Source organism: Salminus brasiliensis, chromosome 1, assembly GCF_030463535.1.
Source record: "Salminus brasiliensis chromosome 1, fSalBra1.hap2, whole genome shotgun sequence".
NCBI classification, from domain to species: Eukaryota; Metazoa; Chordata; class Actinopteri; order Characiformes; family Bryconidae; genus Salminus; species Salminus brasiliensis.
Genome location: NC_132878.1, coordinates 76,154,719 through 76,180,499, shown reverse-complemented (window position 1 = coordinate 76,180,499; position 25,781 = coordinate 76,154,719). Strand labels below are relative to the sequence as shown.

The 25,781-nt window shown below is 40.5% G+C and overlaps 2 protein-coding genes across 2 annotated transcripts; both read left to right on the top strand.

Moving 5' to 3' along the window:
- The first annotated feature begins 7,969 nt into the window (after positions 1-7,969).
- Positions 7,970-20,331, top strand: LOC140564166 (uncharacterized). The gene is made up of 5 exons (XM_072689344.1): positions 7,970-8,363; positions 10,816-10,880; positions 12,242-12,425; positions 13,501-13,552; positions 13,869-20,331. The coding sequence occupies exons 1-5, from the start codon at positions 8,239-8,241 to the stop codon at positions 18,129-18,131; spliced, it is 4,689 nt and encodes a 1,562-aa protein (XP_072545445.1). The 5' UTR covers positions 7,970-8,238; the 3' UTR covers positions 18,132-20,331.
- c1h11orf65 (chromosome 1 C11orf65 homolog) lies at positions 19,868-25,536 on the top strand. Its single transcript, XM_072689370.1, has 10 exons — positions 19,868-19,947; positions 20,392-20,434; positions 21,584-21,707; positions 21,838-21,930; positions 22,520-22,573; positions 22,964-23,173; positions 23,371-23,504; positions 24,694-24,864; positions 25,076-25,131; positions 25,224-25,536. The coding sequence occupies exons 2-10, from the start codon at positions 20,394-20,396 to the stop codon at positions 25,370-25,372; spliced, it is 1,032 nt and encodes a 343-aa protein (XP_072545471.1). The 5' UTR covers positions 19,868-19,947; positions 20,392-20,393; the 3' UTR covers positions 25,373-25,536.
- The last annotated feature ends 245 nt before the right edge of the window (positions 25,537-25,781 follow it).

Below are 25,781 nucleotides of genomic sequence, written 5' to 3'. Positions count from 1 at the left end.
TATTGCGTTCCTCCACTCGGATTAGCACTCGATTGCGAATATTTTGCACACACAGATCAGTCGCCACTGTAAAAGCCAATTAATGTTGGTCCCCAAAGGAAAACGTAGATGGCTGAGTGGGGCAATAGATGTAAATACAATAGATCGACTGGAAGAGTTGGTCTAATTGAATTGGCTCTGCAAAGTTGTAGCATGAGCTCAGTGTTGGACCAGTAAGAGAAGCATATAGTCACCGCCGTAACCCAAACGCTGTTTCTCTGAAATTGTATTTTCACAGGAGATGTTTTTAAAGGTAGTAGAAAGATTTTTCCCCTGAGATCCTTCTCAAATTTGTGTGGGTTTATGTAAAAACAAATTAAAGGGCCCTTATGCAAAATCTTGCATCTCTTCTGTATTTTTGTCTTTGTGGGCTACTTTGCCTCCCTGTGTAGAAAGATTCAAAGAGTACCTATTTATAGTAGTACATAATTATTTTCATTAGTTAGAGCACCGGGCTATTGATGACAGGGTTGTGGGTTTGATACCGAGGTTCGACAGGCAGCCACTGTTGAGCCCTTGAGCAAGGCCTTTAACCCTCTGTGCTCCCCAGGAGCTGCAGCAATGTTCCAGATATGTATGCTCCCTGTTCACTGTGTGTGTTTGATCACTAGTGTGTGTTCACTGCACAGGTCAAGGCCAACTCAAATGAATATGGGTGTCTATGGCTGGTTTGTAGTTTAGTTTCTATAGATTTACTGTAATAAAGCTTTAACAGTGGTGACTTGCATTGTTTCACATTTTAACTGTTAATGTATATCAAAAGTAATATGATTAATATATTTTGGCCCATTTCTAGTGGCCCATTTGTCCTGAAAGGGCATTTTCATTTGCCAAAAAACACAAAAATGGAAATGCAACAGTGATCCTTTGAATAGATCATTGTATCTGAGATTACTATTATCTGGTTATCTGAGAGTACTATGTGATATCAGTCACATGTAAATGCTACCTTCTTTTCCCTTGAAGGTTATTTTCATGCAGATTGCGAAATAACCTTTAATTGTACCAGAAAATAATGAAAAGAAAGAAAAGTGTTGTAAAAGAAATGAGGAAAAGTGGCTATTTAAATAGGCAGCCTCTTTATGACCCTTTTGAGACTCAATATACCAGACTGCAATCTCGGCTCACTCAACCCCCCCACCCCCCACGGCTCAGAGAGGTCAACAACTCCTCCCGCAGGGCCTCTGTCCCACCAGGCATTGCTCTTTGGACTGACATCAGCTGGTGACCAACATTCATAACAAAACTAATGGAATGAGTAATTAGTGTATGAGCCAGAGGGCCAGCCCTGCCGCAGCGTGACAAACCATCAAATAAAAGCACGCAATCAGCCTCATATATATGGAACCCCGATAACTGAATGTATGTTCTCACACAATGTTCTGTGTTTATAAAAGGTTCTTTAGCAAATGCAGTGGTTACGTATAGATCCATGACAACTGAAAAGACTACATGACTAATGAAACACTACACACTGCACACTACATACTGATCGCCCCAGGTTGGGACGCCCAATGAAAACTTCTCTTTGAACATATTTAACCCTTTAAAAAAGCCTATGGCCCATCAACATGCTGAGAGTGTTATTGCAAACTTTTATTACCAAGAGTAGCCCCACCAGAAGTCCCTGTAGTTACTGAATAATACACTTTAGCGTGTAAAAAGCCTTGGAGTGTTAAGGGGTGAGACATGTAATCTTTTTATAACAATATTAAAAGATCATGGTAATCAAGGTAGTTTTTCTCTTTCTGATGACTGATGCTGTACTTTGACATAAACTGTGGCCAGAGCTACCTATAGGTCTACCTGTAGGACTGTGCACCTACAATCTTCTTTCTCAAGGCTTCAGAGAACTCGCCGGATCTCGCCATGGTAAGCCCACTCACTTCAAAAATTAAGAGCGTGACTTAATGCCTTGCTGCCCACGCTGACTCAGGCTCCTCAGAACTGAATCAGGAAGGCGACAATACATCCTGATGTTGCCATGGTATGAGGTACGACACCTGACTGCTAGATATGAGCATTTAGCTGTGCTGTCATTAGCTATTAGTATTTTCACCCAATAAAATAGAAGGCTAGGTTACTAAACTTTGATTTAGGCATGACTGGGTGCCTTCCTGCCTGTCTGAGTAGGCAGCATTTCTTGCATATCAGACACAGCCTAAAATGTCCTCTTTAACGGTGTTCTAATCATCTGCAGCTGATGTTCTGCACATGATTCTAACTTTAGCAATTTTAAGTAGTAATAAATGTGGGGTTGCCCTAACTTTCTTATTACATTTCTATTAATTACATTTTGTCATATATTCTTGAAGGTTTTATTTGTTTAGTGTTCCCACCTCAATCTCTCAATACTGTTCCAATGAAGATTAATGTATTGTGCAAGATTATTAAAGATTATGATTATTATGATGAAGATTATTATGCAAATAACATACTGTGAAAAAACAGTATTCTGTGATATATATATATATATATATATATATATATATATATATATATATATATATATTTATATATATACACACACACACACACACAGTATATATATAAAGGGCAAACAGTGCGCTTGTTGGCGTCGCTGTTGTGTTTCCTCTTTCATCTCCTCTGCGTTTATTTCCTTATATAACCATGAAGGAGTAAGAGGGAAATAGGCGGCTACAGTAGCAGCACTGGTTAAGTGGATACTGTTGGGGCCAGGAACAGGGCGTATTTTTTCCCAAATTGCTCTATTTTCACAAATGGACTCTTATTGATTCTAAGAATGCCTCTCTTCAAAACAGATAATCTGTTACTGCCATTTACCTCTGCCAGTCACCACTTAAGCATAATTACCCAGCGGTCAATACTGCGGCAAGCCCACTGCCACAGTTAACCTCTGAGTCACCGGCTGCGAGCTTCCCAGCTCCAGCCTCAGTCCGGCTATGCAGATTGACAGCAGTTGGAGCATGTAATTAAACGATTGTCTCATCAATTAATGAAGCTGCTCCTCGTGCTTAATGTAGTCGTTTAAGGCCAAAGACTGCCTTCAGTGAGTTCACCACTGTGGCCTCAAGAAACTTTGTGGATAGCATATAATGTAGCTCCAGCGTCACCAGATTTAAAGGGCTCTGAGTCTACAATATTTTGCCCTATATTTCACCCTCACCCAAACCGTTTGTGTGTGTTTATGTTACAAAAAGAAAGCCTTCATTTATTAAGTCTGACCTCTTTCCAACTTCTCTTTACCACTGAGACTTAAATAGGCTGGATTTGAAACCTGCAGTGAAAAAAAAACACTCACCCCAGCGTAATTGGATGGACTGTAGGCTGATTGGCTGTTCATAGGTATATATGGTTGTGACATCACAAACATGAATATAAAAATAATAAATAATAAAAAAATATCTATTTTGCAGCTGTGTGGACGGTAAAATGTTTAGAAAATGACAATGTTCACATGATACATGTCAAATTCTTCTACTTAACAAAAAGTAGTGTTTTTTCACGATATGAGCCCTTTAATATTTTAGCATCCATTATATTTGTTATATTAATTTTAACTGCTTTTATTTAGCTCTTTCACAAGCTACTGTAGCCCAAGTCTCAGACTGAATGCTGTGTACATTGATAAGACATGATCAGCGGTAAGCACCACAGTATGATATGTCTGAGCTTTGCATGGATACATTTTCCTACAGCTGTAAAAACGATCTGGCTGTGATTAAAGGCACTGAAAGCATAATGTACCACATTCATTCTGCAAACATTTAAGGTAGGCCACAACCAGGAATAATAACACGCTATCCGATGAGTGATGCAATGCACTATTAGTCATCTCTCTTACTGTCACAGGCCTTCAGCCTTACATAAACACCATGCTTCTGTGGCTATAAGCAATATTTATGCTGTTTATGTCGTATTATCATCACAAGCATCACAAACGTCCAAGGGTTCAAGGCAATTGATCAGGTACGGTAAATAAAGCTATTTCAGCTAGCAGATTCACAGCCTTTGTAGTCAAACTGATGTTCCCTGCTTGCAGAAAAAAAAAACCCAGCAAAGTACGCACACAAATCTCTATATTTACACTGCATTTATTTGAATTGACTCTCACATTATAATGAGACACAAACACCCGCTCTTAAACAACATCCAGCTGATTACTTAGAGTGAGGTACTTTCTCCTAAGTGTTTGATGAATTGCGCTCCGGGAAATTTGCTGATTATTTTTCCGTGATTACTTTTTTAGGGCTGTATAAAAACTCAATTACGGCAACCACTACAAAACGTGCTCCGAATGGGCTCCCTTAATGCGGCTGCTGTTTAAGAAAATCAATCCACAGTTATGAATTGGGCTTGTCAGAATCTCCCCCGGAGATAATGTATTTTCAAGCGATCGGCTGTAATTTATGTAGCAGGCGACAAGAGACTTATGAAATATGTAAGACCTTCCTTGGCCCAATTCCAATGACCACTGCTGCGGTCAAGCTGAAGCTGTAAGACAGCGTCTCTTCAATATGCAGTGAGAGATTTGCATTGGGACCCAGATAAGGAAGTCATTGCAGCGAAGCCTCTGAGCTCCATTCTGGCTTTTGAATAAACAGAGTTGCCTTTTTAAAGTGCTCATAGTATGAAAGACCAAATTCTGTGGACTTTTTAAAATGTTGAATTGAAGAGTTGAATGTAGTATATTGTTCAAGTTTTTCACTTTTTGACAATGTGAATTTGTCAGTTCATGATGAATGAACCAATAGATATGCTCCAAAAACATTTTTACATGTTCAAAGCATAGTGTTCACTGCTTAGTCAATGCAGTTTATTGAAACAAAGCTGTTGCCTGCCATCAGTAGCCAGAGCCTGAAAGAGCACAACTGGCTTTGCTCTCTTCGTGTGGGAGAAATGGTTCCCTCTCTCCCTGTTTCACTTCAGTGTGATGCTGGCTGGCATGTGCGTCTGCTAGCCGATGCATCAGAGCTGGGTACCTAGCGTTTACCTCCAAGCATGTTGGTTGCCTGGTGATGTTGCACTGATGGCAGTTTGAAAAGAGGTGGTGGCTGGTTGCACATGTGCTGGAGGAGGCATGTGTCAGTCCTCACCCTCACTATGTAAGGATTGGGGGGTTGTGGAGGAAAAAAACAGCTGCAAAAACATCCCATTTTGAAAAAACAATGTATTTACATACAGTAAATCCAACTGTATTGGACAAAATTTATCACATTAAAGTTTTCTTCAGAGTGGGCTGTTTTTTTAAACTAGGCACAACACACAGCCAATCAGAACAAAGGTAATTTACATATCTCACTAGACGACAGAATTGGCCTGTTTACTTCTGAAAGATACCGATAGGTTAGAAATGTTTTAAAGTGAACTTCAAGGAAATAAATAAAATGGCTTTTATACATAATCATAATCCTAATTACTGTGTACCCATATACATTCTGAAGTTACAAAAAAACTTACATTACAATAAGCTGTAGCCCATTAATGAGTATTTCATATTATATAAGTTTAAAGCTACACTAACCGATGAAGAGAATGGAGATATGACACATCTTCTATATTAGACCCTTGCGCAAGCCTTTTTCAGAAATATGTTATTCCCACCCCCCATCCCCAATTACTTTTTTCTCTGTCGCATGATAAATATCTGATTAATGATGTACTGCATTGGTTTGGGATCCATGCCAATGTGCTATGCTGTGCAGTGTGTGTGTGTGTGTGTGTATGTGTGTGTGTGTGCGTGTGCTTGGGATGCAGCACCACCCCTATTTGGTTCCAGCATTCTTGGCCCATTGCAGTGGGGTTAATAAGGGTAATTAATGGCTTACAGTGTTTATGCTGAAAATGATTAGCGTCATTCCATCGTTATGCTGTGCAGAGTTAAGCTGAAGGCCTTGCCAACAATCCTTTTCCATTAGAGATCCCAAAATCATTATTACAACTGATTTATTCTGATTCTGGCAAGTAGGAAATGCTTTAGTGCAGCTGTATATCCATATGAACATAGACACACACAGCAGAATAAGTACTAAAACTAACTATCTGTTCCTGCCTCTATTAGTTACTGTTACTCTGTCTGTCTGTTAAACCTTTAACTAAGCACAAACCATGGTCACCTGGTAGAATGCCTAGCACTCATCCTATCAAATGTGGGCATTGTATTAACCCACTCATTTACAAAGCTAATATTAACTGTCAAAAACTGTAACATTAAGGAAAACTAGTTAACCCTTAAACTTGTTTTTTGTGATGTTTGATGTTGTTGATGTCCAAAAATGGTAACTTTACAGAAGAAGGCAACAATGTTCTTAGCTTGTAATGTAAGTTAAGTAAAGAAATTATTATGTTATTCCAAGTATTTTTAGAGCATTTTTTTAGTCTGATGTTAACAGATGTTAACATGTATCTGCTACTGCTATTGCTAACAGCTCCAATGTAATGAATTAGTAATGAGAGTTTTCTAAGCAGTGTTCGGCTAAGAGTCGTGTCAGTTATTTTTTTAATGAAGTTAGCCTCATGCACTTCACCTTTAAGATGAACATTGAGCATTCCTTCCGTTTAGAGAATCCCTTATAACATTATTAACTTTCACAACATTATAAAAGTTGCATCTTTTTGGTTTCGACTACTAACAAGTAGGACATAACTAGGATTGTGACCCAGTGATGTAATGTGCCGGAAGGTGTTGATAATTAGATGAGGATGCTGAATCAGGTGCAAAAACAAAACCACCGACCTGTAGTTAATGGGGTTGTCTGGGAAATTGGAAATGAGGACTAAGGGCATGACTTAGCAAAACACAGATAACAAAAGCAGTCTGTTTGCCAGTCTAGAACCCTGGAGTATCTTGAAACCTGGCCATGAGAGTGGGTAAACATGGCCAGGCTACACTGCAAGGCAGGAATTCGCCATAAGTTTGGTACCAGGTCCTTAAAGACTAACTCGTAACTGTGGAAGAGAGAAAAGGAATGGCTCCCTCTATTGTTCATGTGGAAAACAGCATCACTAATAGCCTCACAGCTGGAATTGCTGGAAGTCAACATGAATTGGAAAGCACAATGTGGCCTATTTCCTTCCATACCATGGCATATCAGGGCGGGTGTCTGAGGGGTGAATGTGGGGGTAGTGGGAGGGGAGTGGGTTAAACATGATTTTATTGGTTAATATTACTTAGATGCATCCACGGGTGCATGGTAATGTTATTAAAAGGCACATCGGCCAGACTGATCAGATGGAACATTACATTTTAGGAAAAAAAAAAATAATTATATGACCTCAGACATGAACAATAAGATCAAAATAGTTCTGATTTCAGACTGAAGCCTTTGCACTTGTGACTATTTGCAAATCCTAATACTTTTACTAACACTTCTACTCAAGCGTAATTGTAAGGATATAACCCTAGTTTTTACTCAGTTCCCTTTTAGCCCTTGATATTTTTTTCCCTAATTATTCAAAACAGATCAATTTAGTACAAGACAATTACAGCTGAATTTCCTTTTTTTAGTCAATGTTTGTTTTATTATTTTTTTAGTTTATGTTTAATTAAGTCTTAATCAGCACTTTGACAGTCCCCACTTTTATTAATTTACATTATTCTGAGCATTTGTCATAGAAATAAATGCATGCATATTTAAGACTTCTTGAAAATCTTTAGATTTGTGCTCAGATGAGAAGATACGGACCAACGGTCATAAACAGACATTAATGGGTTAATAATGTTTGTTGATTTGGCACATGGAACATTAGTATTTTATATAAGGACATATAATAAGACACTTTCTATGCTTATAGGTGCTCGGTACCCCTGCAGTTTTCTGTGTTCCAGGTTTTCGGACCTGACATTTTCAGTCATGTTGTTGTCCTTATTTTTCCTCATTTGACCCGTTACCGCTCTAAAGCAGCAGGTCTTTTACCTCAGTGTGTGTGTGTGTGTGTGTGGCCTCTCTGGCCTCCCCTGGTGCTGGCTGTGCCCGCTCTAATGGCTGTTTGTGTGGATATGACTGACCAGGCTGCATATTTGCCGTCGCCCTTCCTCGGAACCACACAAACACGCTCACAAGAATTTCCGGTGTTCGCGACTTTCGAGATCAGCGAATTTAGCTCCCGAGCAAACCGCGATGGTGACGAAGGCCAAGCCGTAATCGGTAGACACCTCCGGGGAGGGGGTAAACGGGAGGTAACAGAACGAGATGAGCAGGTCCAGTCACGTCTAGAATGTCAACACATGACCTGAACGTGAAGTTGACTCGTCCGAGCGTAGTGAACAGCAGCAGCAGCAGCAGCAGCAGCGTGGGGAGGACTCCTCTGGAGCAGCCTTCAGCGGACTCAGAGAGAGGGGGGTGAGTAACACGCATCGTTACAGCGAGCTCGAGGGGGGTTTGAGCGGGGTTAGGAGTTGCATGCTGCTGCGAGACCTGGCGCGAGGTGAGTCCAGCAGCTCAGAGTCGCCGTGCTCCTGGTTTAATGAAGTAATGGCTGGCCTAGATGTAAATACGTAGCTACCAGCGTGTTTACCAGCTCCACAAACTCACTCACTCACTTACTGCACAGGGGTGGGCAGTTGTTCAGTGGGCAGTGGAGGGTAGTTTTACTAGGCTAGCAGCCTCCTGAGGGGTGGGCAGTTGTGTTAGCTACTTAATGGGCTTCTAGTGTTCCCAGATCTAATACTAGAGCTAATACTTTAACTTCTGCTCAAGTATATTTAAGTTCTTACTCAGTCACATTTTAGTCATTAAGATTTAGTTACTAATTATATGTCTGTGCTCAATTTCAGAGCATAATATTGGTGACAGCATCTGTCCTATTGTACTTGCGTATAATTTCAGACCAAAAGAACTGCGTAAGACAGAAGAACTCGTCCTGTGCTGACAGATGTTATGGGTATAACATCTGAGCTGCTACGTTTATAGTTCTACTCCTACTCTTTTCCTCCTACTCGAGTCAGTATTTCACTAAAGTACCAGTACCAGTGCTTTTGTTGACTGTGGGTGTGAGCTATTTTCATGTGTCTTTTTTTCTCTATTTTGAGATCCTTTAGATCTGAAATAGAACAGTGAGAGGCGTGAGCAAGAACAAAGCAGTCCAGAGCTGGGTGGAACATAACCTGGACTCTAAAATGGAATTAGACACTAATTGTAAAGCAGTAAATTGTAACCAGGTGAAAATGTGATTTCTTTGCTCACACATAAAGCTGGGAGGTAAATGTGTTTGAAACTGAAAGTGCAAAACGTGTTGGAGCACACAAGGAACGGAGAAAATGGAGGTCCTACCCGCCTTTAATGAAAACCAAAGAGGCAAAGGTACCTGTAGTAACTTGCATTCGCACCAGATATACCTTTGCGGCTGACCATTCAGGCTTGGTATGATATGCAGTAGGGTAACAGTCTGGAGAAAGTCTACCCAGCTGTTTGAGTACACTGGACAGCCTCATGATGCAAACTGTATACCATTTCAGAAGATGTTTTGGGAAGAAATAGGGCTGTACTTTTTGGCTCTAGTTGTTTGACCAAGTGCACCACCCACAAAATAATCTTTTTATGACATCAAGATGATATCTCATGTATAGTTTACTATTAAGTAGAAAACCCAGAAGAGCCTCTTTAGAGATTTACAAACCGAACACAAGCGTTCTGTCACCCTTGGCGGGACTGGTGGGAATAAATAGGTTAAGGTCCTATTGAAAAAACAACCAGCACTACAGTATATCAGACCTTCAGTGGGATGGTAACCAGCTCCAGATGGAGGCGTAAAATCATTTGAAGCGCTGATGTGATTTAGCTGCGAACTGGCAACACCCCTATTGTGCAATACCTGGCAGCTGAGCATTGCTCCTCATACAACACAAAAGCGTCCAGTAATCAATGACAGGATTAAGTAGGCCTACGGAATGTTTACCCTGTATCAAAGCTAACATCTAGGTCAGACGAAGTGTGTCAGTTTGTTGTTGTGGTCGTGACAGTACAGTAGCCACATGCTGCTTCAATAAGACCTGCGGAACATTTAGGGAACTTAGTCCACATAAGAAATGCAGAAAGAATATGATGTCTCGTTTGAGCTCTTGTCCACTGGAATACACATTCCATCCCTTAAGTTTTTCCATCTTTGACTGATTAGTCATGGTTGAATTTAGGCGGTGTTTTTGCTGGACACATTTGAACGACTTATGTAACAAGTTACACCCTTCTGCATGTCATCCTAACAGCTTTTATACTGGGTTCACAGATATTCTCACATGTCCATACTGTTGCCTTATCTACCAGCGAGACTAGAACTGTTGGACCATGCCGACCATGCTGGAAAGGGTTGTGGGTTGGTTCTGCTTGTTTACAAACTTGCGTTAGAGATCATTATTAATCAGTTATTCCTGGCTGTTCTCCATGATGCACATGGTCACATTTTTGCATTGCAGTATGATTATTATTTGGTGCAATGTTATACCCCTACTACCCGTATAGTACAAATGCTTTTTATAACACTGTCCGAGATTCAAAACCACTAACCAGAAGTATTAGGCATCCTATGCGTGATGCTGTACTTTCCTGCATTACGCACGTCACTGCACTAAGTGAGTGTCCTGTTATTGTCGTGCTGCTTTGGATCACAGTTCTGGGTGTAGCTGTTTACTGCTGTGAGGAGAAGGGAGTGGATCCTAGAGATCCACACCTAACCTAACTAGCTGAGTTCCACATGTGGGGCTTGTGTGCTTGTTTGGCAAAACACTTAGTTCTGTGCACATGGTGATTGTATGATTCATGCAACTGTTTTTAACTGTAAATGTATGATTTTTTCCAGGATCAGGAATGACCCAAAGCTGATTGGAATATCGACGGAATCCCCCCAAATCCAAACCACTAAGAGTAAGCAAACTGATTCAGAAGCCAGACTCATTCTTGCTTTGTTATTCCTGTGCCTTTTATATTACAAGATGACGAAAGAATAGGCCTGTGTTACACATACCACAGTACAGGTGCTTTAAGCCACTTATAATTAAAAGTGTTTGATGTGGCATCTCAGAAGTACATCTTAGGCCATGCTTGCTAATTGATGGCTACTACCTTCTGTTGCTTTGCAGCATGAACATTTCCGATTGGAAATTAGCACTCTGAGAACATTCTTTGTTACAGATGGCACAAGACCACTTTTCAATCATCTTTTCAATACAATGCTGATAATAAAATGTCAATAATCAGCTGATATTGATACTGATCTGATATTATTATTTAAAACTACTGAACTTTAAAATTAGCTGTTTTTAACTGAAGAACTGAAGATGAGTACCTAAGACGTTCTAGGCTTTAAAAAAGGTCCTATGCAAGCTGTTAAAACACTCTTCTCCCTCACAGGAAGAAGCACACAGCTAACAACATCACACCACACAGTGTGAGTGTGTGCTGTATCAGGATATATATGTCACATGATTGAATTAGATTTATTCTTTTTTCCCAACGTGTTCTTATTGGGATTTGTTCAATTTATAAGGACAATCGGATCCATTATAAGAGCATACACTATATGGTCAATAGTATTGGGACACCTGCTCAAGGGTATTTAAAAAATTGTTGGAGTAACTGTCTTTACTCTCCAGGGAAGGCTTTCTATTAGATTACTAGATTGGAGCATTGCTGTGAGGATTTGCTTGCATTCAGCAACAGAGTGTTAGTGAGGTCAGAGTGTTGGAGGATCATCTCCCCACCTTATCCCCAACTCTCCAGCTCATCTTAAAAGTATTGGATGGAACCATCATTCCAGAGAACACAGCTGCACTGCTCCACAGCCCACTGCCGGGGGGCTTTATACCCCACAAGCCCACACCTGGCATTAGACATGATGCCAACAGGTTGATGTTTATCTGCTCCAGAGAGTCCTGTTGTAGTGGCAATACATCTTTGCTACAGGCTAGACAAGCTGTGTGTGTGTGTGTGTGTGTGTATACATATATATATGCATGTGTGTCAACAATGGGTGCAACTTAAAGTAGCTGAATGCATTCATTAGGAGGGTGTCCACAAATATTTGGATATACATATAGTGAAGTCTTCCATTTAGAAGTTTTGTTTTGTTAGGACTTTTTAAAGAACAAATTCACGAACATTCCTATGAAGATATTGGTGAAGAAGGACCATTATGCCTTGTCTTCTTTATCTTTCCATTTAAGAAAACCCTTTCCCCTGAATTAATGCTAGATCATAGAAACTCTAATGGTTGTATTGCTCATTAGATCTGTACATCAGACGGAGAATACTTCTGAAAACGAAAGGAGACTGGGGCAGCACAACACGGGATCAGAGGGAAGGCCCTGACCAGCTACAGTTCACCTCCTTCTTTTCACTGAGACTCAACTCAACTAAAAGAAGTGATAAGAACAGAACAGACACTGAAACTCAGCTGAGCAGTAATGACCTGTGAGTCTGATCTACTTTAACTTTCTCTTTTTTCCCAGGCATTTAGCCTGTTTTACAAGCTACAATAAATTACAAGTCCACTGAACATCAGAAATGATTAACTTGACTCTGACACCACACCCAGTTTAGCTTTTACCTTGCTGCTTGACCTATCCCACCTAGTAAATGGTGTTTGGCAATTAAATACCACTCATACTTTCACCTAATGGTGTGTGCATTATGTCACAAGATTTATCATTATGTGTCAATCATCAGCCTCTTGCCGAAGCATAAGATGACCTTTAGGCCCTTTATTATGTGCGCTGGTATGAAGAGCTTCTAAGATAGACCTTATATAGTCATGCTCTAATGGGTGTGTGAGTCTGAGGCCACAGTGATTCGTGCACATGCAGTACTTGCAGATGTCATAGAGAACTTGTTTCTAGACATGTGCAGCTTCAGTGTGCTGTGCAAGGGTGTGTCTGCATTTTTTTGAACATGTTCAAACTCATTAAAAAAATATTTATGTATATATATATATATATAAAGCATGAACAAAGAGCCGTACTCATTGATGGCACTTTTATTGGCTAACCTATTTTTGGTTTCCTTTGAACTGTTATTATAAAGGCCTAGTCCTTGGCGCCCACAGTACTAACTTGACGAGCATGACGTGCAAATGTAACCCATGCGTCTGTTGGAGACTGGCTGATCAGAAAAAAAGAGCTTAAGCTTTGTCCCCTTCTTTTCAGAGAGCCGTATAGATTGTTTACCTGTATAATACTTAGTCTGGGAGAGAAAAGGTGGAATGTGGCTCATCCCGTTTGACCACGTTGTTGTTCGTGAATATTTGGAAGGTGTAAAAACACAGATGGCGTGGCCAGTGTGTGGCTTGTGAGAAAGTGAGCAAGGAAGCGTCGCTATGTTTCATAGCCTCCTCTCCCTGTTCTTTTGCTTGAGGCAAATAGTTAGCTTATGTAACTAGTGTTTAATAAGTGAAAACACTGCCAACCAGATTTGCAAGTTACACCTTTGTAAAACCTTACATACTATAGTGACAAAAATGTGATACAGTAAAATGCTTTTTTTTTTACAGACACAGAAATCATGATGCTGTAAGAAGACCAGCCAATGTCCAAGACCCTAAGGTAAGCATCTACAATCAAGAGCTCAACTGAGCACACCTTTGATCCCTGTAATGAAGTTCCTTTGATTTTTTTTACCTAACAATTTTGCAATATTTGCCTTGCAATTAGCAATTTGTAACACATGACACAGCGGAATGCAAAGCATTTGTGTTTGCATTGTCACAGTGTCCACACAGTGTCAGTAATAAGACGGGGGGCTTGTTTTAACTGTTGAAATGCTACTAACACACATTCATCTCCATCGTAAGCATATTTTTGCATGATTTTAAATTGTTGAAAAGGTACTAAAATGTCTTTGCTCTGTTTTTCTTAACAGTTATGTAAAAAGGCTTCGCTACTCAACAGAGAATCAACTGAAAAAGCAGCAAAAGATGAGAATTTGTCAAAACCACCCTTTCGAAAAGGGTGTACTACCTATCCCCAGCAAGACCAAAATGAACATGATATACCAAGCCACAGACCCCAGGAAGGAATACAGTGTGGCCTAGCCTCGTGTGATCAGGCACAAACTGCAAAATACTGCTCACAGAGACAGTTGCCAGGTTCTGATCACCTGACACAGCAGCCAGTCACTGAGAGTAAAAGTGCAGTGAGGGAGTCCGAAGTTAATGACCCTTTCAGAGAGAATGCGGAAGGAGTGCTCTGTCACAGTAATCTAATCCCTTTTGGAGAGGACAGCGGTTCAAAGGCCAGCACCAACTGTCAGCCTTCTGCATGCTCTCCCAGAGCACTAAAAAGGGCCTTATCATTGCCCTCTTTTCCCGCTTCTCATCGCAGTTGTAAACTTGAGACTGAACCGAGTCGTGTCAGTCCCTCTACAGCAATGTTCACATCCACCATAGTGTCTGTTCTTGCCCCTCACTGGAGTGGACGCTTTAGGAGACACAAGAGAGATGCCGGTGAGGTTGAACAAGATATCCAGGTGAGTGGACAGAATTGCAGCCAGTCTGCTTCCAGCCAGACTACAGCCCAGCATGCATTTCTTCTTACCCAGATGAGGGCAAGTGGTGAAACCTTGGATAGGTTTAACAATAAACTCAGGGAGCCTGCAGGAACCAGCAGGAGCTCAGCTGAATGGCAAAAAGATGCCAGTTCTCTGCATTTCACAGCCACCAGACACACAAAAAGAACTCTTTTACAACCCATCTCCTTGGAAACAAACCAACATACAGTGGATGTTGAATATGAAAAACCTGTTCCTTTGCCACTGGACACAAGTCAGGGGCACAGGTCAACTCTCTCCCTTCAGGTCAGTGGATACAAAAGGGTCTCTCTGCCTGAGGATCAAGGAGAAGATTTCTCCCCACCAACGTCCAGACCAACAACCAGCAGTCTGCTTCTCTCATGGAGGAGGTTGAACTCAAGAATTGCAAATGCTGAGTGCACTGAAATGGAGAAGCAGCTCGCTACATCTGTCAGCTCCCTAACATTGCCGAATAAAGGCAAATTGAGACTTTCTCAACCACACTCCCCTCTGGTTTCCCCAGATGACCCAATGAAAGAGATCTTTCAACCATATGCATTTCCTGCCTCTTCTGAGCGACTCCAAGGCCCAGAAAAATCTCCTGTTTCCCCAAGAGTCAGAAAGATTAGGACATCGAGAAGATCGATGTTTCTGATCAATAGAGAATTTGACGTTTCCAGCAGACCTGCTTCTGCTACCAATGACACAACTAAGGAAGGGCTGTATTCAAGCTCTCCAACAGGATCCAGCCAACCAGAGACTCTTAATGCTCCTCAGTGCCATTCCAAAGAAATTCTGGAAAGGAAATGTTCAAATTTAGGACACAACGCGTCAGTGGAGCAGAACATTACTGACTATACAAACTCCAATATTAATAGGCTCAACAGAACCTATGATTTTTCAAACACTTGCATTTCTCCCAAAGACAATCTAAACAATAATATTGGAAACTCAGTTTTTGGAAACAGTTATCACATTTCTGATACCATGATTAAGAAACACATCGGCAACAGTCAGCCAACAGAAAGGAGCACAAGTCTCAGCACTCATAGGCAGTCTAATAGCACCTATGATTTAATCAACTCTAATAAGGTCAACACCGTAGAGACCACAAGCACATCAAAAAGCACAAGAACAATCCAGACTACTGCTGCAAGTCCGTCTGCTGGGTTAACTTCAATGAGCCTGACTCAAACTGGCCAGAACAGTAACCAGAACTCAATAATAAATACGAGGGGTCCAGAGAACCTTTCACCCAGTCGAACCAACTCGGTGAGTGGAAGAACATTTACAGACAGCCTTGTATTCACACCCAGGAAAGAACCTTCTGCTGTGGAAACGACCAGCCCATCCCATGTATGGCAGAACTATCTTAACTTGAGACAATCCCAGTCAAATCAAAGCCCTTCAGATGAGACAAGTCCCTTATCTTCAGCCAGACCCCTAAGGAGAGTTCATGCTCCAAGTATCTACTCATACCTGAGGGAAACCAGTCCACCTTTAACCACTCAGACACCCTCTGCCCTTAGCTCTCCTAGTCCTCAAACCCCATCTTTAAAACAAGATGGAACACAAATAAAGAATAACAGTGCAGTAACCTCAAGGTTCACATTTGACTTGGGCCAAGAAGAATCCAGGGATGTAGTTTGGACACAAGACTCATGCCCCTCCAGTGTACCACAGTCTCTGCCACCTGACTTTGGCAGGAGATCAGCACCTCGTCTTAGTAAATCTCCCTACTCCACCCTCATCTCCGCAAGACCAGCACTCAGTACTTTGCACAACCCCTCATCTACACCTAGGTCGCACCAACACAGCAACTTGGCTTCTTATGATAGTTCAGCCATAATTGCTATCCCTCCTAAAGTTGAAAAGGACTCTTATCCTTCTGTACAGAAAGACAACTGGATTCAGGGGACACCAAAAGAGTCAGTTAGTTCTTCTGATAAGCGCCTCGCAGGAGGAACAGCACAAATATTTTGTGTCTCTCGAGACACTTGCAGCTCATCAAATGCACAAAGCTCACCAAATGCAAGGTTCACAAACTCTCAGACTACTAACTTAATCCCAGACACTACGCTCCCCAAGAGTGGCACAGTCAATAAAAACACCGGTCATGAGGAACCTGATGGCACGTTTTCGTCTCCGAGTGACAAAGGTAATACTTATGCTACTCAAGGGTTGAATGACGAACAGCATTCTTCACCATTGAGTCCGCTCACAACTGGTAAAGCTATGCCTGCCATTATGCAAAAAGAAGTAACAACCCTGCAGACACGCAAGACCTTGCAAGGAATCCAGCGTAGTGACTCAAAGAAGAGCCTCTTCTCAAGAAGTAATAAAGATATTCAAGCATCAGCTTCTTCTGCAGGCAAAGAGGGTTTGAAAAATCAGGACAATAAAAGATATGACAGAGAGGTGACAGGACTCAAAAACAGCAACAAAATGGACCAGGTGTTGAATCGGTTGAAAGTGAAATTTGGTGTCAAACGTTCAGAGGATGATTTGACCACTAGGAGAAAGACAAAGAACTTTAGTCAGCAGTCTTTGGACTTGAAAGCTCCTGAATGCAAAAAGAAAGAAGTTAACCAACAAACATCGAAATCGCCAGACTCTTCAAGCTCTCAAATCACAACTGTTCAAGAATCATACCATTCTTCAGATCCCTTGTCAGGTTTCACAAACAAGAAATGTAAGAACTTACCAAATGTAGAAAAGCACAAAAGACTTGCAGATGAAAATGGAAACCAGTTCTTGGGTAGACCACAGAGCCCTAACTGGCCTAAGCCCCATTATATTAACCGTTATGCCACCATGCCACAAACCAGAAAACCCACACTCAGTCCTTCTCCCACCCTTTATCCGTCTGCATTTTCCGCAAAAGACACTCAGACCGATGATGTGTTTTATAGCCATTTCCCACTGAGGAGAAAAAACACCTTCGCTTGTCAAACTGAGAATGTCCCTCCTCATCCAGGACATTCTGCAAATTCTCAGAGGCAGCGTTTAATGGGAGCTCATTTGTCTGCCTCTTGTGCTGACCTGAAGTACGGGCTGGAGCGTGGACGATCTGTCTCAGTTAGTAGCATAGTTTCAGGCCGTCCATCGGGACCTGGTCGAATCTCGACTGGATCAAAGGGTAGTGTTAGTGACCTCTCCAGCTTGGATGAGTTTTCTTCGAGGAGCAGACATTCAAGCATCAGCATCAGTCCAGAAGATTCACCTGAGTATGGTGTCAAAGGTCCGAGCAGCCTCCCTGTCCACAATACATACAAGGGCTGTGTCCAAGGACGGTTGCCATCGAATGACCGCCTGTGGAGCCCAGTTAGTCTTGACACTTCTCCATACGCACGGGATACAGAAGCAGATCCAACCCCACCGCCTTCCCCACCATTTTCCCCCACCTCTCGGCGCATATCCCGAGTCCCCAGCTCGTCTTCTACCGGCAGCAGGACCTCGCAGGACAGCTTGTCTCCTCGTGGGTTCCTGCCATCCAGGAACTACAAGTGCACTTTGTCTGTCTTTGAAGAATCCAGTTCAGATACTACCACAGATGATGAATACTATCTTAATAGTGATCTTGATGAGGAGGAGGAGAAAGAGACTGAACTGTAGTGGCAAATATTGTGATTTGATGCATGAATGCTACAAAATGTGATGAATGAATGCTGTGGCTGTGATTGATATGAAATAGCCTTTGTGTTTTTGAAGGCTTACCATAGACATGGTAAATTGGCTCTGGCGGTGTATTTGCAAACATTATGAATTTGAAATTGCAATTGATAATCAATAGTGCCATATTGATACGAATGCATTGTAAAATCAATGTTCAGACTGTGGTTTATAAATTGTAAGTATAAATTGTAAACAATTCATAATAACAAGGAAGTCTTTTTGGAACCACAAAACTTAGTTGTTTTTCTTACGCTTTGGCATTTACCACTAAATGCTGTCATTTCAGTAAGGGATGTAAGGGACTGGTAATAGGTCTTATGTCTGTATCATGTGCTCATTTCACTGAAATATATTTTCTGAATATGTTTAGAAAATATAGGTCCATAATCATAAAAACCAAAAAATTTTTTTATTCTTTAATGTGTTTTTTTTTTAATAAACTGTATCGAAATCTACGATTCAATCCCCAGTCTGTACGGTACATGTCGCTGCTGTTCAATGAAAACCATATATCTCCAGTTTTGTCCATTTGTTTAGTTTTCTCCATGGTTTAAACCCTGTAGCTGCTTCGTACACTGTGTAAATAATGGATGAATAGACCATTGGAAATGCTCTAAATGAACCAGAATAAGCTTATTATTTTTACATTGACTTTCTAAGTTAAGAAAAGTTTAGTCTTCTGTAAAATCACTATTTTGGAGATGCATGTTTTTAATTGGACTGAAACGATATATGGAAACTTATCTGCAAAAACAGCCTGCTGTGAGATCATTGTTTATGTACTTACAGTATATCTGCATATTCAGCATACAGCAGTTTAGCCCCACCCATTTACAGTATAAGACCCCACCCATTTTACAGTATAAGGTATGTTTCAGCAGGGATACTTTTTGAATGAGGCCTAGTATAGGACAATCAGTCAGAACAGAGGGCATTTACATATATCAGTCTTAAAGGCACATAGGCATAAAGAGAGGTTGGAAAATGGTCATGTGAAATGAATTATGACCGTTTATGCTATATAAAACTGTACAAACAAAAGTGGCCCTCAAACTACAAAATAGCAAAAATGTGTGTTATGTGCCCTTTATAATAATTGCAGTATACAGCGAATCAAGAATCAGGTTTTTAATGATAACATTCTCTTCCATGTTTTCTTGGCAGTGATACTGCCTATTTATTTATGCTGCAGCCTTTTACTGTACTAATGAAGGTGGAGTGGTATGCTGACACATTTAAGCTTTTGACACAATGCAAAAAAAAAGTGTCCTGTAATAACGGGGTGGTAATAAATTACAGCTTATTATGGCCTGTCACATCAGTAGCTTAAACCTCATTATGAACAAGGCAGTATTTTAAAAAGTGAGGACTTCTGTGTAGAGCTGAAGCTACACACCCATGTATACGCTTTCATGCTTAGCCTGTGAGGGTAGGAGTGGTGGACAGGTCTGTACAGTAACTTAGTCATCATGAATGTCACTTTCTCAGTCTGCACTGGGGAAAACAGTATGTATATGTACAGGATACAGAATTATGTACATTGAATGTATGTTTGTTTCTTAAGTGACGCATTGGTTTCATTCAGAGGTGAATCAAATGTGCATTTGAAAGGTTTTCTGAACCAAGGCTACAGAGTTTGTTGCTGTGTTGCTTTGGTAACGTTCCTTCACCTCCTGTGCATTTATTAAGTCAGGAGCTAGTGTGCAAACAAGGCTGGACAGATTCAGAAGTGAAATCACTGCAATTACATGGGGAGGTTGGTATTGCGTATTACTTATTTGCATAGTGAAGGGTTTAGACACAGCATGACATCTGGTTGTTGATGTTGGATGTTTTTTTTTTTTCTTCAGCTGCTTATACTAAAGGCCTATCCAAGCTGCATTATCACTGTATTATGTGTTCAGAGCTGAGGATTAGCTGCTCTGTTGTGCAATAAATAGCAGCTTGTCATATTTTGTCTAATTTAACATGTAAATTGTATATTCCTTATAACTCAGTTAATTCTGTTAATCCTATTGATAGTCAGTGAATATTTTCTTATGTGTTGACATCATTCAAGCTTCTCAGGTGGTAATATATGGAATGTATAATGTGGTATCTGCTACAATTATGATGCAATAAAATCTAGAACTTGTTTATTTATTTTTTCACTTTCTCTGTTTTTATTTGTTTTTGTACTGGCATGTCCATATACTTAAAGGCATGAAGAAGGGAAGGGTTAAGTACACATTCCTATCTGTCAGGTAGGTAAAAGCAAAAACATGAACCTGGTTACTATCTGTAACATCTTAGAGATAAGATAACCTTTACAGAATAATTTTTATGGAGATCTCAGTTGTCACACCTTTTTAGTGGCTTTCAAATATAAACTTTTAGCCATGAGCTGATGGACAGATAGCAGGTTATTCTTTTTTTTATTAGGCCTTTTTGGGAAACAAAAGAACTTCACAACAATCTGCCATAACATTAAAACCACATTCCTAATTTTGTGCCAAAACAGCCCTGATTCAATGCATGGACTCCGCAAGACCTCTGAAGGTGTTCTGTGGTATCTGGCACTGTAAGTTGTGAGGTGGGGCCTTGGTGGATTGTATCAATGAGCCATAGGCAGCCCTGATTCGCCATTAGTCCTTCACTGGTCCACTTTTGGTAGGAACTGACCATTACATGAAATTGGCTCGGATACACTTGCCCATTTTTCCTGCTTTTAACACTTAACAAATGACTGTGCACAGGTTGCCTAATGCCTATGTCCCACCACAGGGGCAATTGTAATGAGATAATCAGTGTTATTTGCTTATTCACCTGTCAGTGCTTTTAATGTTATTGCTGATTTGTGTAGAATGATATTCTCTTGCTGTCAAATCCCCCCAATGCCATCATTGCAAGTCCCCTCCCATTAGTTTGGATTCCCCATATCACACAATGCTAGATGCTGGGAAGATGAATACTTAAATATGCTTGAGATTTGTGAAGCAAGCCAGACAGATGTTTTTAAACTTGCTCAAATGCAACATCATTGGATAGCTCAATACACTTGAATGAGAACAATAACTGTCCATTCAGTTAGCAGTCAGTTAACAGACGCCCACATCGGCTATTGAAATGAGAGGAGTGGGAGGGTCATCCTACCCTCACAGAGAGGCCTATTATGCACTCTTGAACTCAGTATGAAAATTAATATGCAACCAACAAAACAAACATAAAAGTAACCATAACCTGTAGAGAAGGTACCATTTGATTTTCATAATACAACCAGTTAGATTATATTAGTTTTATATAAAATATAACAGAGCATGGTGTGGAAAACAAAAGTGCCGGTACCCCCCTTATTTACATGTTGACCCCCCCTGAACATGTACTGGTCAAAGTGACTTGTATTTACACCACAGGCCCCCTATTTCCTCTTCACTCGAGGGTGTGGCACAGGAGCAAACAGACACCCAGGAGTCAACACAGGAGAGTGTGTACAACAGAGCAGCCACAGTCATCCAGAGGACATGGAGGAGACGAGTCGTTAGTGACCCTACAGCACATCGCAAATACATTACACACTAACCTGTATTTCACTCTCTTTACAACCTGTTCATATATGTTTCCAGTGTAATCAAACCAATGTATGCAATGTTTTTCCGTCACTGTTTAGAACATTGCTGTTTTCAAATACTTCAAAAGCCTGCTCAACTTCCGTAACCAAGGTGACCCACGACTCCTGCTGAGATGTGTTAACCCCAGAGAGGTAACAGTAACTGTGTTTATAAAAAATGTATTTAAATGAATTATTTATTGCTATCCATATTCATTAGAATGAAACATAAGACTAAACAGTTACTGAATTACATGCATTTAAAAGATATTTAAGATATTGAGTATGAAATTTTAATGAATTGTTTACCATCTCTTCTGTAGATTCCCTGATAGTTAATGATTATATTTTACAAATATGCATTTGCAAATCATTTTGGAGAGGCAAGTTTTTGCAGCAGCAGCAGCGATGATATACACTCACCAAGCACTTTATTATTACACCTACTCCTTTAAGCAATTATCAACCTGTTGTGTGCCAGCAGTGCAATGCATACAACCTTCAGTGGACTTTCCAGTCACCTGATCTGAATCCAGTAGAACATATTTGGGATGTGGATGTGGTAGGACCTCAAAGGAATGTTTCCAACATCTTTTGGACTCCATTCCATAGAAATTTAGACTAATTTAGGAGCAGATGAGAGGCCCTAACCAGTATTAGTACAGTATTTCTAATAAAATGCAGAGTGCATGTATATCATTAGTAATTAAGTGCTATTATGTGCGAATGTCTTGTGCTGCAGGCTGATATGTTGGATGCTGCCTCGGGTGTCTACATACGATTCAGACTGGGTGGGGTAAGTACTTTGTGTTCATCTATAATTGCTTAGTTTCTCTATGGCTATTCATAAAGGGAGTCCTGACTTTTAAGACTTGTAACCAGGCAAAATTCCAACGCTAGTACATAACTATTGTCACACTCTGGTGATGTCATATGGTTGCATTAAGTTGGACTCAATCCGGACAGAAAATAAGACTCACTTTGGGGATACTATTACTAAAACTGGAGAGGCTAGACAATGTATTTGACTTGAATTACATATTTACAGACATGTGATACATTGTTCTATACAACATATGTAAATGTGACGAACACCATGTTGATGCTGACCAGGCTGGGTTATGATTTTGAGCTAGATACTGACATTGATGTTTCTCAACCAATAATTGACTTCTTTCGGGAAAAGACAACATTTCCTCCAAACATCTACTACAAGATCTTCACCCACCATCCAATAGTGGACCTGTGTGCCAGCAGCCCGAGAGACTACACGCATGCTGGGCAGAAGAGACCTGTTCCCATTCAGATTCATAATGGCCAGCCTGTGGTCAAAGATGACCGCTCTGGCTGGTACTATCGGGTGGAGAATAATAGCTGGAGGCTGCTGTCAGGCAAGGTGGCTCTCGGCTCCTAACACCTGCTGAGTTACAAAGACCATATCATTACTTATAAAATGACATCAAAAAGCTATCAGTTTTAGTTAATCATTATTATCATATCAATAATATATGATATTTACTACTCAGTGTCACCAAAAACTGTGACAGCATTTCATTTTAATAGACAACATTATTATCTGGTCTCTGTTGAAAGATTCACCCCTTTGGAGACCCCGTCACTCAAAACGCCAGTAAGAAGGGGACTCAGTTCCACCACTGCACAATTCGTCGACAGCAAGATGTTGAGAGGAAAAAGAAGATCCGCAAAATTGAGTGGATGAAAAAAATGTGAGTACAGCAAAAGATGGTAGCTTTGTCTATAAGTGGATAATGTACACAGCATTGTGCAAAAGATTACTTATCAGTAAGTGTGTTTTCTGCCGGTGTGATATTTGGTACAGGCTAATAAACAGTCAAAGATTGTCAGAATGTGATGTTGGTCAGTGGAGTAACTGAGATGTTGGTTAAAAGAACACAGGTTTGGTTGCTGACTTCTCTGTGAATTCCAGATACTGTACAGATGTATTTGGTTCCACCAGCAGCTCACCTGATGTTAACGAATTATTTATTGATTTAAGTCACACCAGTTTTTCAGTTCTGGTCCTGGATGGCTGGTATCTAGCACAGCTCGGTTCAACTTAATTGTTTATTACCAGATTTACCAGGTTGCTGTTTGAGTGGGGAAACACCAGCCCTCCTAAACCACCACTCAGGAGCTTTGAACTACATCCTCAAAAAGGGCTTCGTCATGGGTTCTCTAGAACAGGTTCTATGGAGAACTATCACCATTCTATCATTTGAATGATTTATTAGTTCCTTTCCTTGTTAAATGGTTCTTGTCAATGATGGGAAAACTTCTTGTATGGTTCTTTATAAAACATCTAACAAAATAGTCTTATATAGCTCCAAAAAGGATTCCACCTTTTTCATTTCAGTCAAAGACATTTTTAGTACTATATAGTAATACTATCTTTTGTTTAGACTGTAGGTGTTGGGTGGTAACTGTAAATACTGGGCTTCTTCAAGGACAGCTTTGAAAATGGTTACACTAACACACTAACACAGATTACAATCTATGTTAGTGTTTATTCTGATCATAGTGTTCTTCAGAACCAATAACTGCTTACTGTGCAGATAAATAGCTTTACGTGTTACAGTCAGGTGCCCAAGACTTTTGTGCAGTACTGTGTGTCCATTTTGGATTGTTAATTAGTAATTGTACTAATTATATTCAGTAAAACACAGGCTATGTTTTTGGCAAAAATGTTTTGGACTATTTTAAAAAAGTAACAATTAAATAAGGTATTGTTAGTATTGTTTTATTATCTATATCCTACTGCTGTGCACATTGTTATTCAGGTCAGAATTCTGAACCATATCAAAATACATAATGCCTTTAATCATTTACTTAATAATCATAAATAAATCACATTTTTATGGTCAGAGATTTGCACCCCAGTTTTTCATCTGTGTACAGGTATGATGAGGGGGCTCTGCATGCTTGCACAGAGCAGAGAGAAACCGCCCAGCTGGTGGAGAACTCCACACAGGGCATGATGACGGCAGTCCAGCAGCTAAGGGTGGATAACATTCTGGAGTGGGAGGTAGACGAGCTGATTGAATGGACCAATGCCCTCAACTTTGATAAGTAATTGAATTATGATTAATACACTTACAAAACAGAACACACATCACTTAGCTCAAATACTTTTAGCACCCCTTAAACTGCAAGAGCCTATATGTGGGCCAAGTTCCTCTCACTGGACTAGAACAACAGTGTCTTAGAATGAGGTGTGCAGTCCAAGAGCTAAACAAACTGCTCCCCCAGCTACTAACATTCAGTTATTTGATCTACTCAGGTATTTAAATGAATGGAAGGATCTGGGTACCAGTAATTCTTCAACGCATAAAAAAGGTAAGGTGCTTTGGCTTTAGCTTTCTCATAGCACCTCCTACTGGCTGATTACTGACCTATATCCCATTCACACATTCTTTCTCTCCATACAGATAAGCAGATGGTTCTCTCTCAACATGATCCCTGTGAGTTGTCCCAGCTCACACAGGACAACAGTCAGGTCACCCTAAGCAGTGTGCTCCCTGCTCATGTGTCTAGTTTGATCAAATCAAGAGCAAACAGCTCAGACTGGATCATGTGATACTGCTCTGTTGGCAGGCAACAGGATGCGGCAATTATGCATATTTATAAATAAATGCATATCTAATTTGTCTGATAAATATTTATTGGGTGATACTGAGACAAAATAAATGGTACCTGTGAAATACTTGTACACTGTGTTCAGCTGCCTGCTGTCTACACACTTTACCCAGTTTTAGTTAGCGGGAGTCCCACATATGTCCCATATGGCTCAAGCCTACATGTAATACATATAGGACATGTCACTATTAGCCAACTACTCGCCAACATATCACTTTACTGAAAACACACTGAAAACAACACGCTCCAAATACAGGACTTTTTATTAGCTTTATTCCAAGCTCAAAACACACACACACACACACACACACACACACACACACAGAGTGTTGAGATAAAAAAAACTTTTT

What these genes read in the sequence shown, in the direction of transcription:
- LOC140564166 (XM_072689344.1), top strand. Translation starts at nt 8,239, where the DNA reads ATGTCAACACATGACCTGAACGTGAAGTTGACTCGTCCGAGCGTAGTG. An exon ending in CCAAATCCAAACCACTAAGA is followed by an intron (nt 10,881 to 12,241) that starts GTAAGCAAACTG and finishes ATTGCTCATTAG; the next exon opens with ATCTGTACATCAGACGGAGA. An exon ending in CAGCTGAGCAGTAATGACCT is followed by an intron (nt 12,426 to 13,500) that starts GTGAGTCTGATC and finishes TTTTTTTTACAG; the next exon opens with ACACAGAAATCATGATGCTG.
- c1h11orf65 (XM_072689370.1), top strand. Translation starts at nt 20,394, where the DNA reads ATGAAGAAGGGAAGGGTTAAGTACACATTCCTATCTGTCAG. An exon ending in GATGTGTTAACCCCAGAGAG is followed by an intron (nt 21,931 to 22,519) that starts GTAACAGTAACT and finishes CTTGTGCTGCAG; the next exon opens with GCTGATATGTTGGATGCTGC. An exon ending in TACGATTCAGACTGGGTGGG is followed by an intron (nt 22,574 to 22,963) that starts GTAAGTACTTTG and finishes TTTCGGGAAAAG; the next exon opens with ACAACATTTCCTCCAAACAT.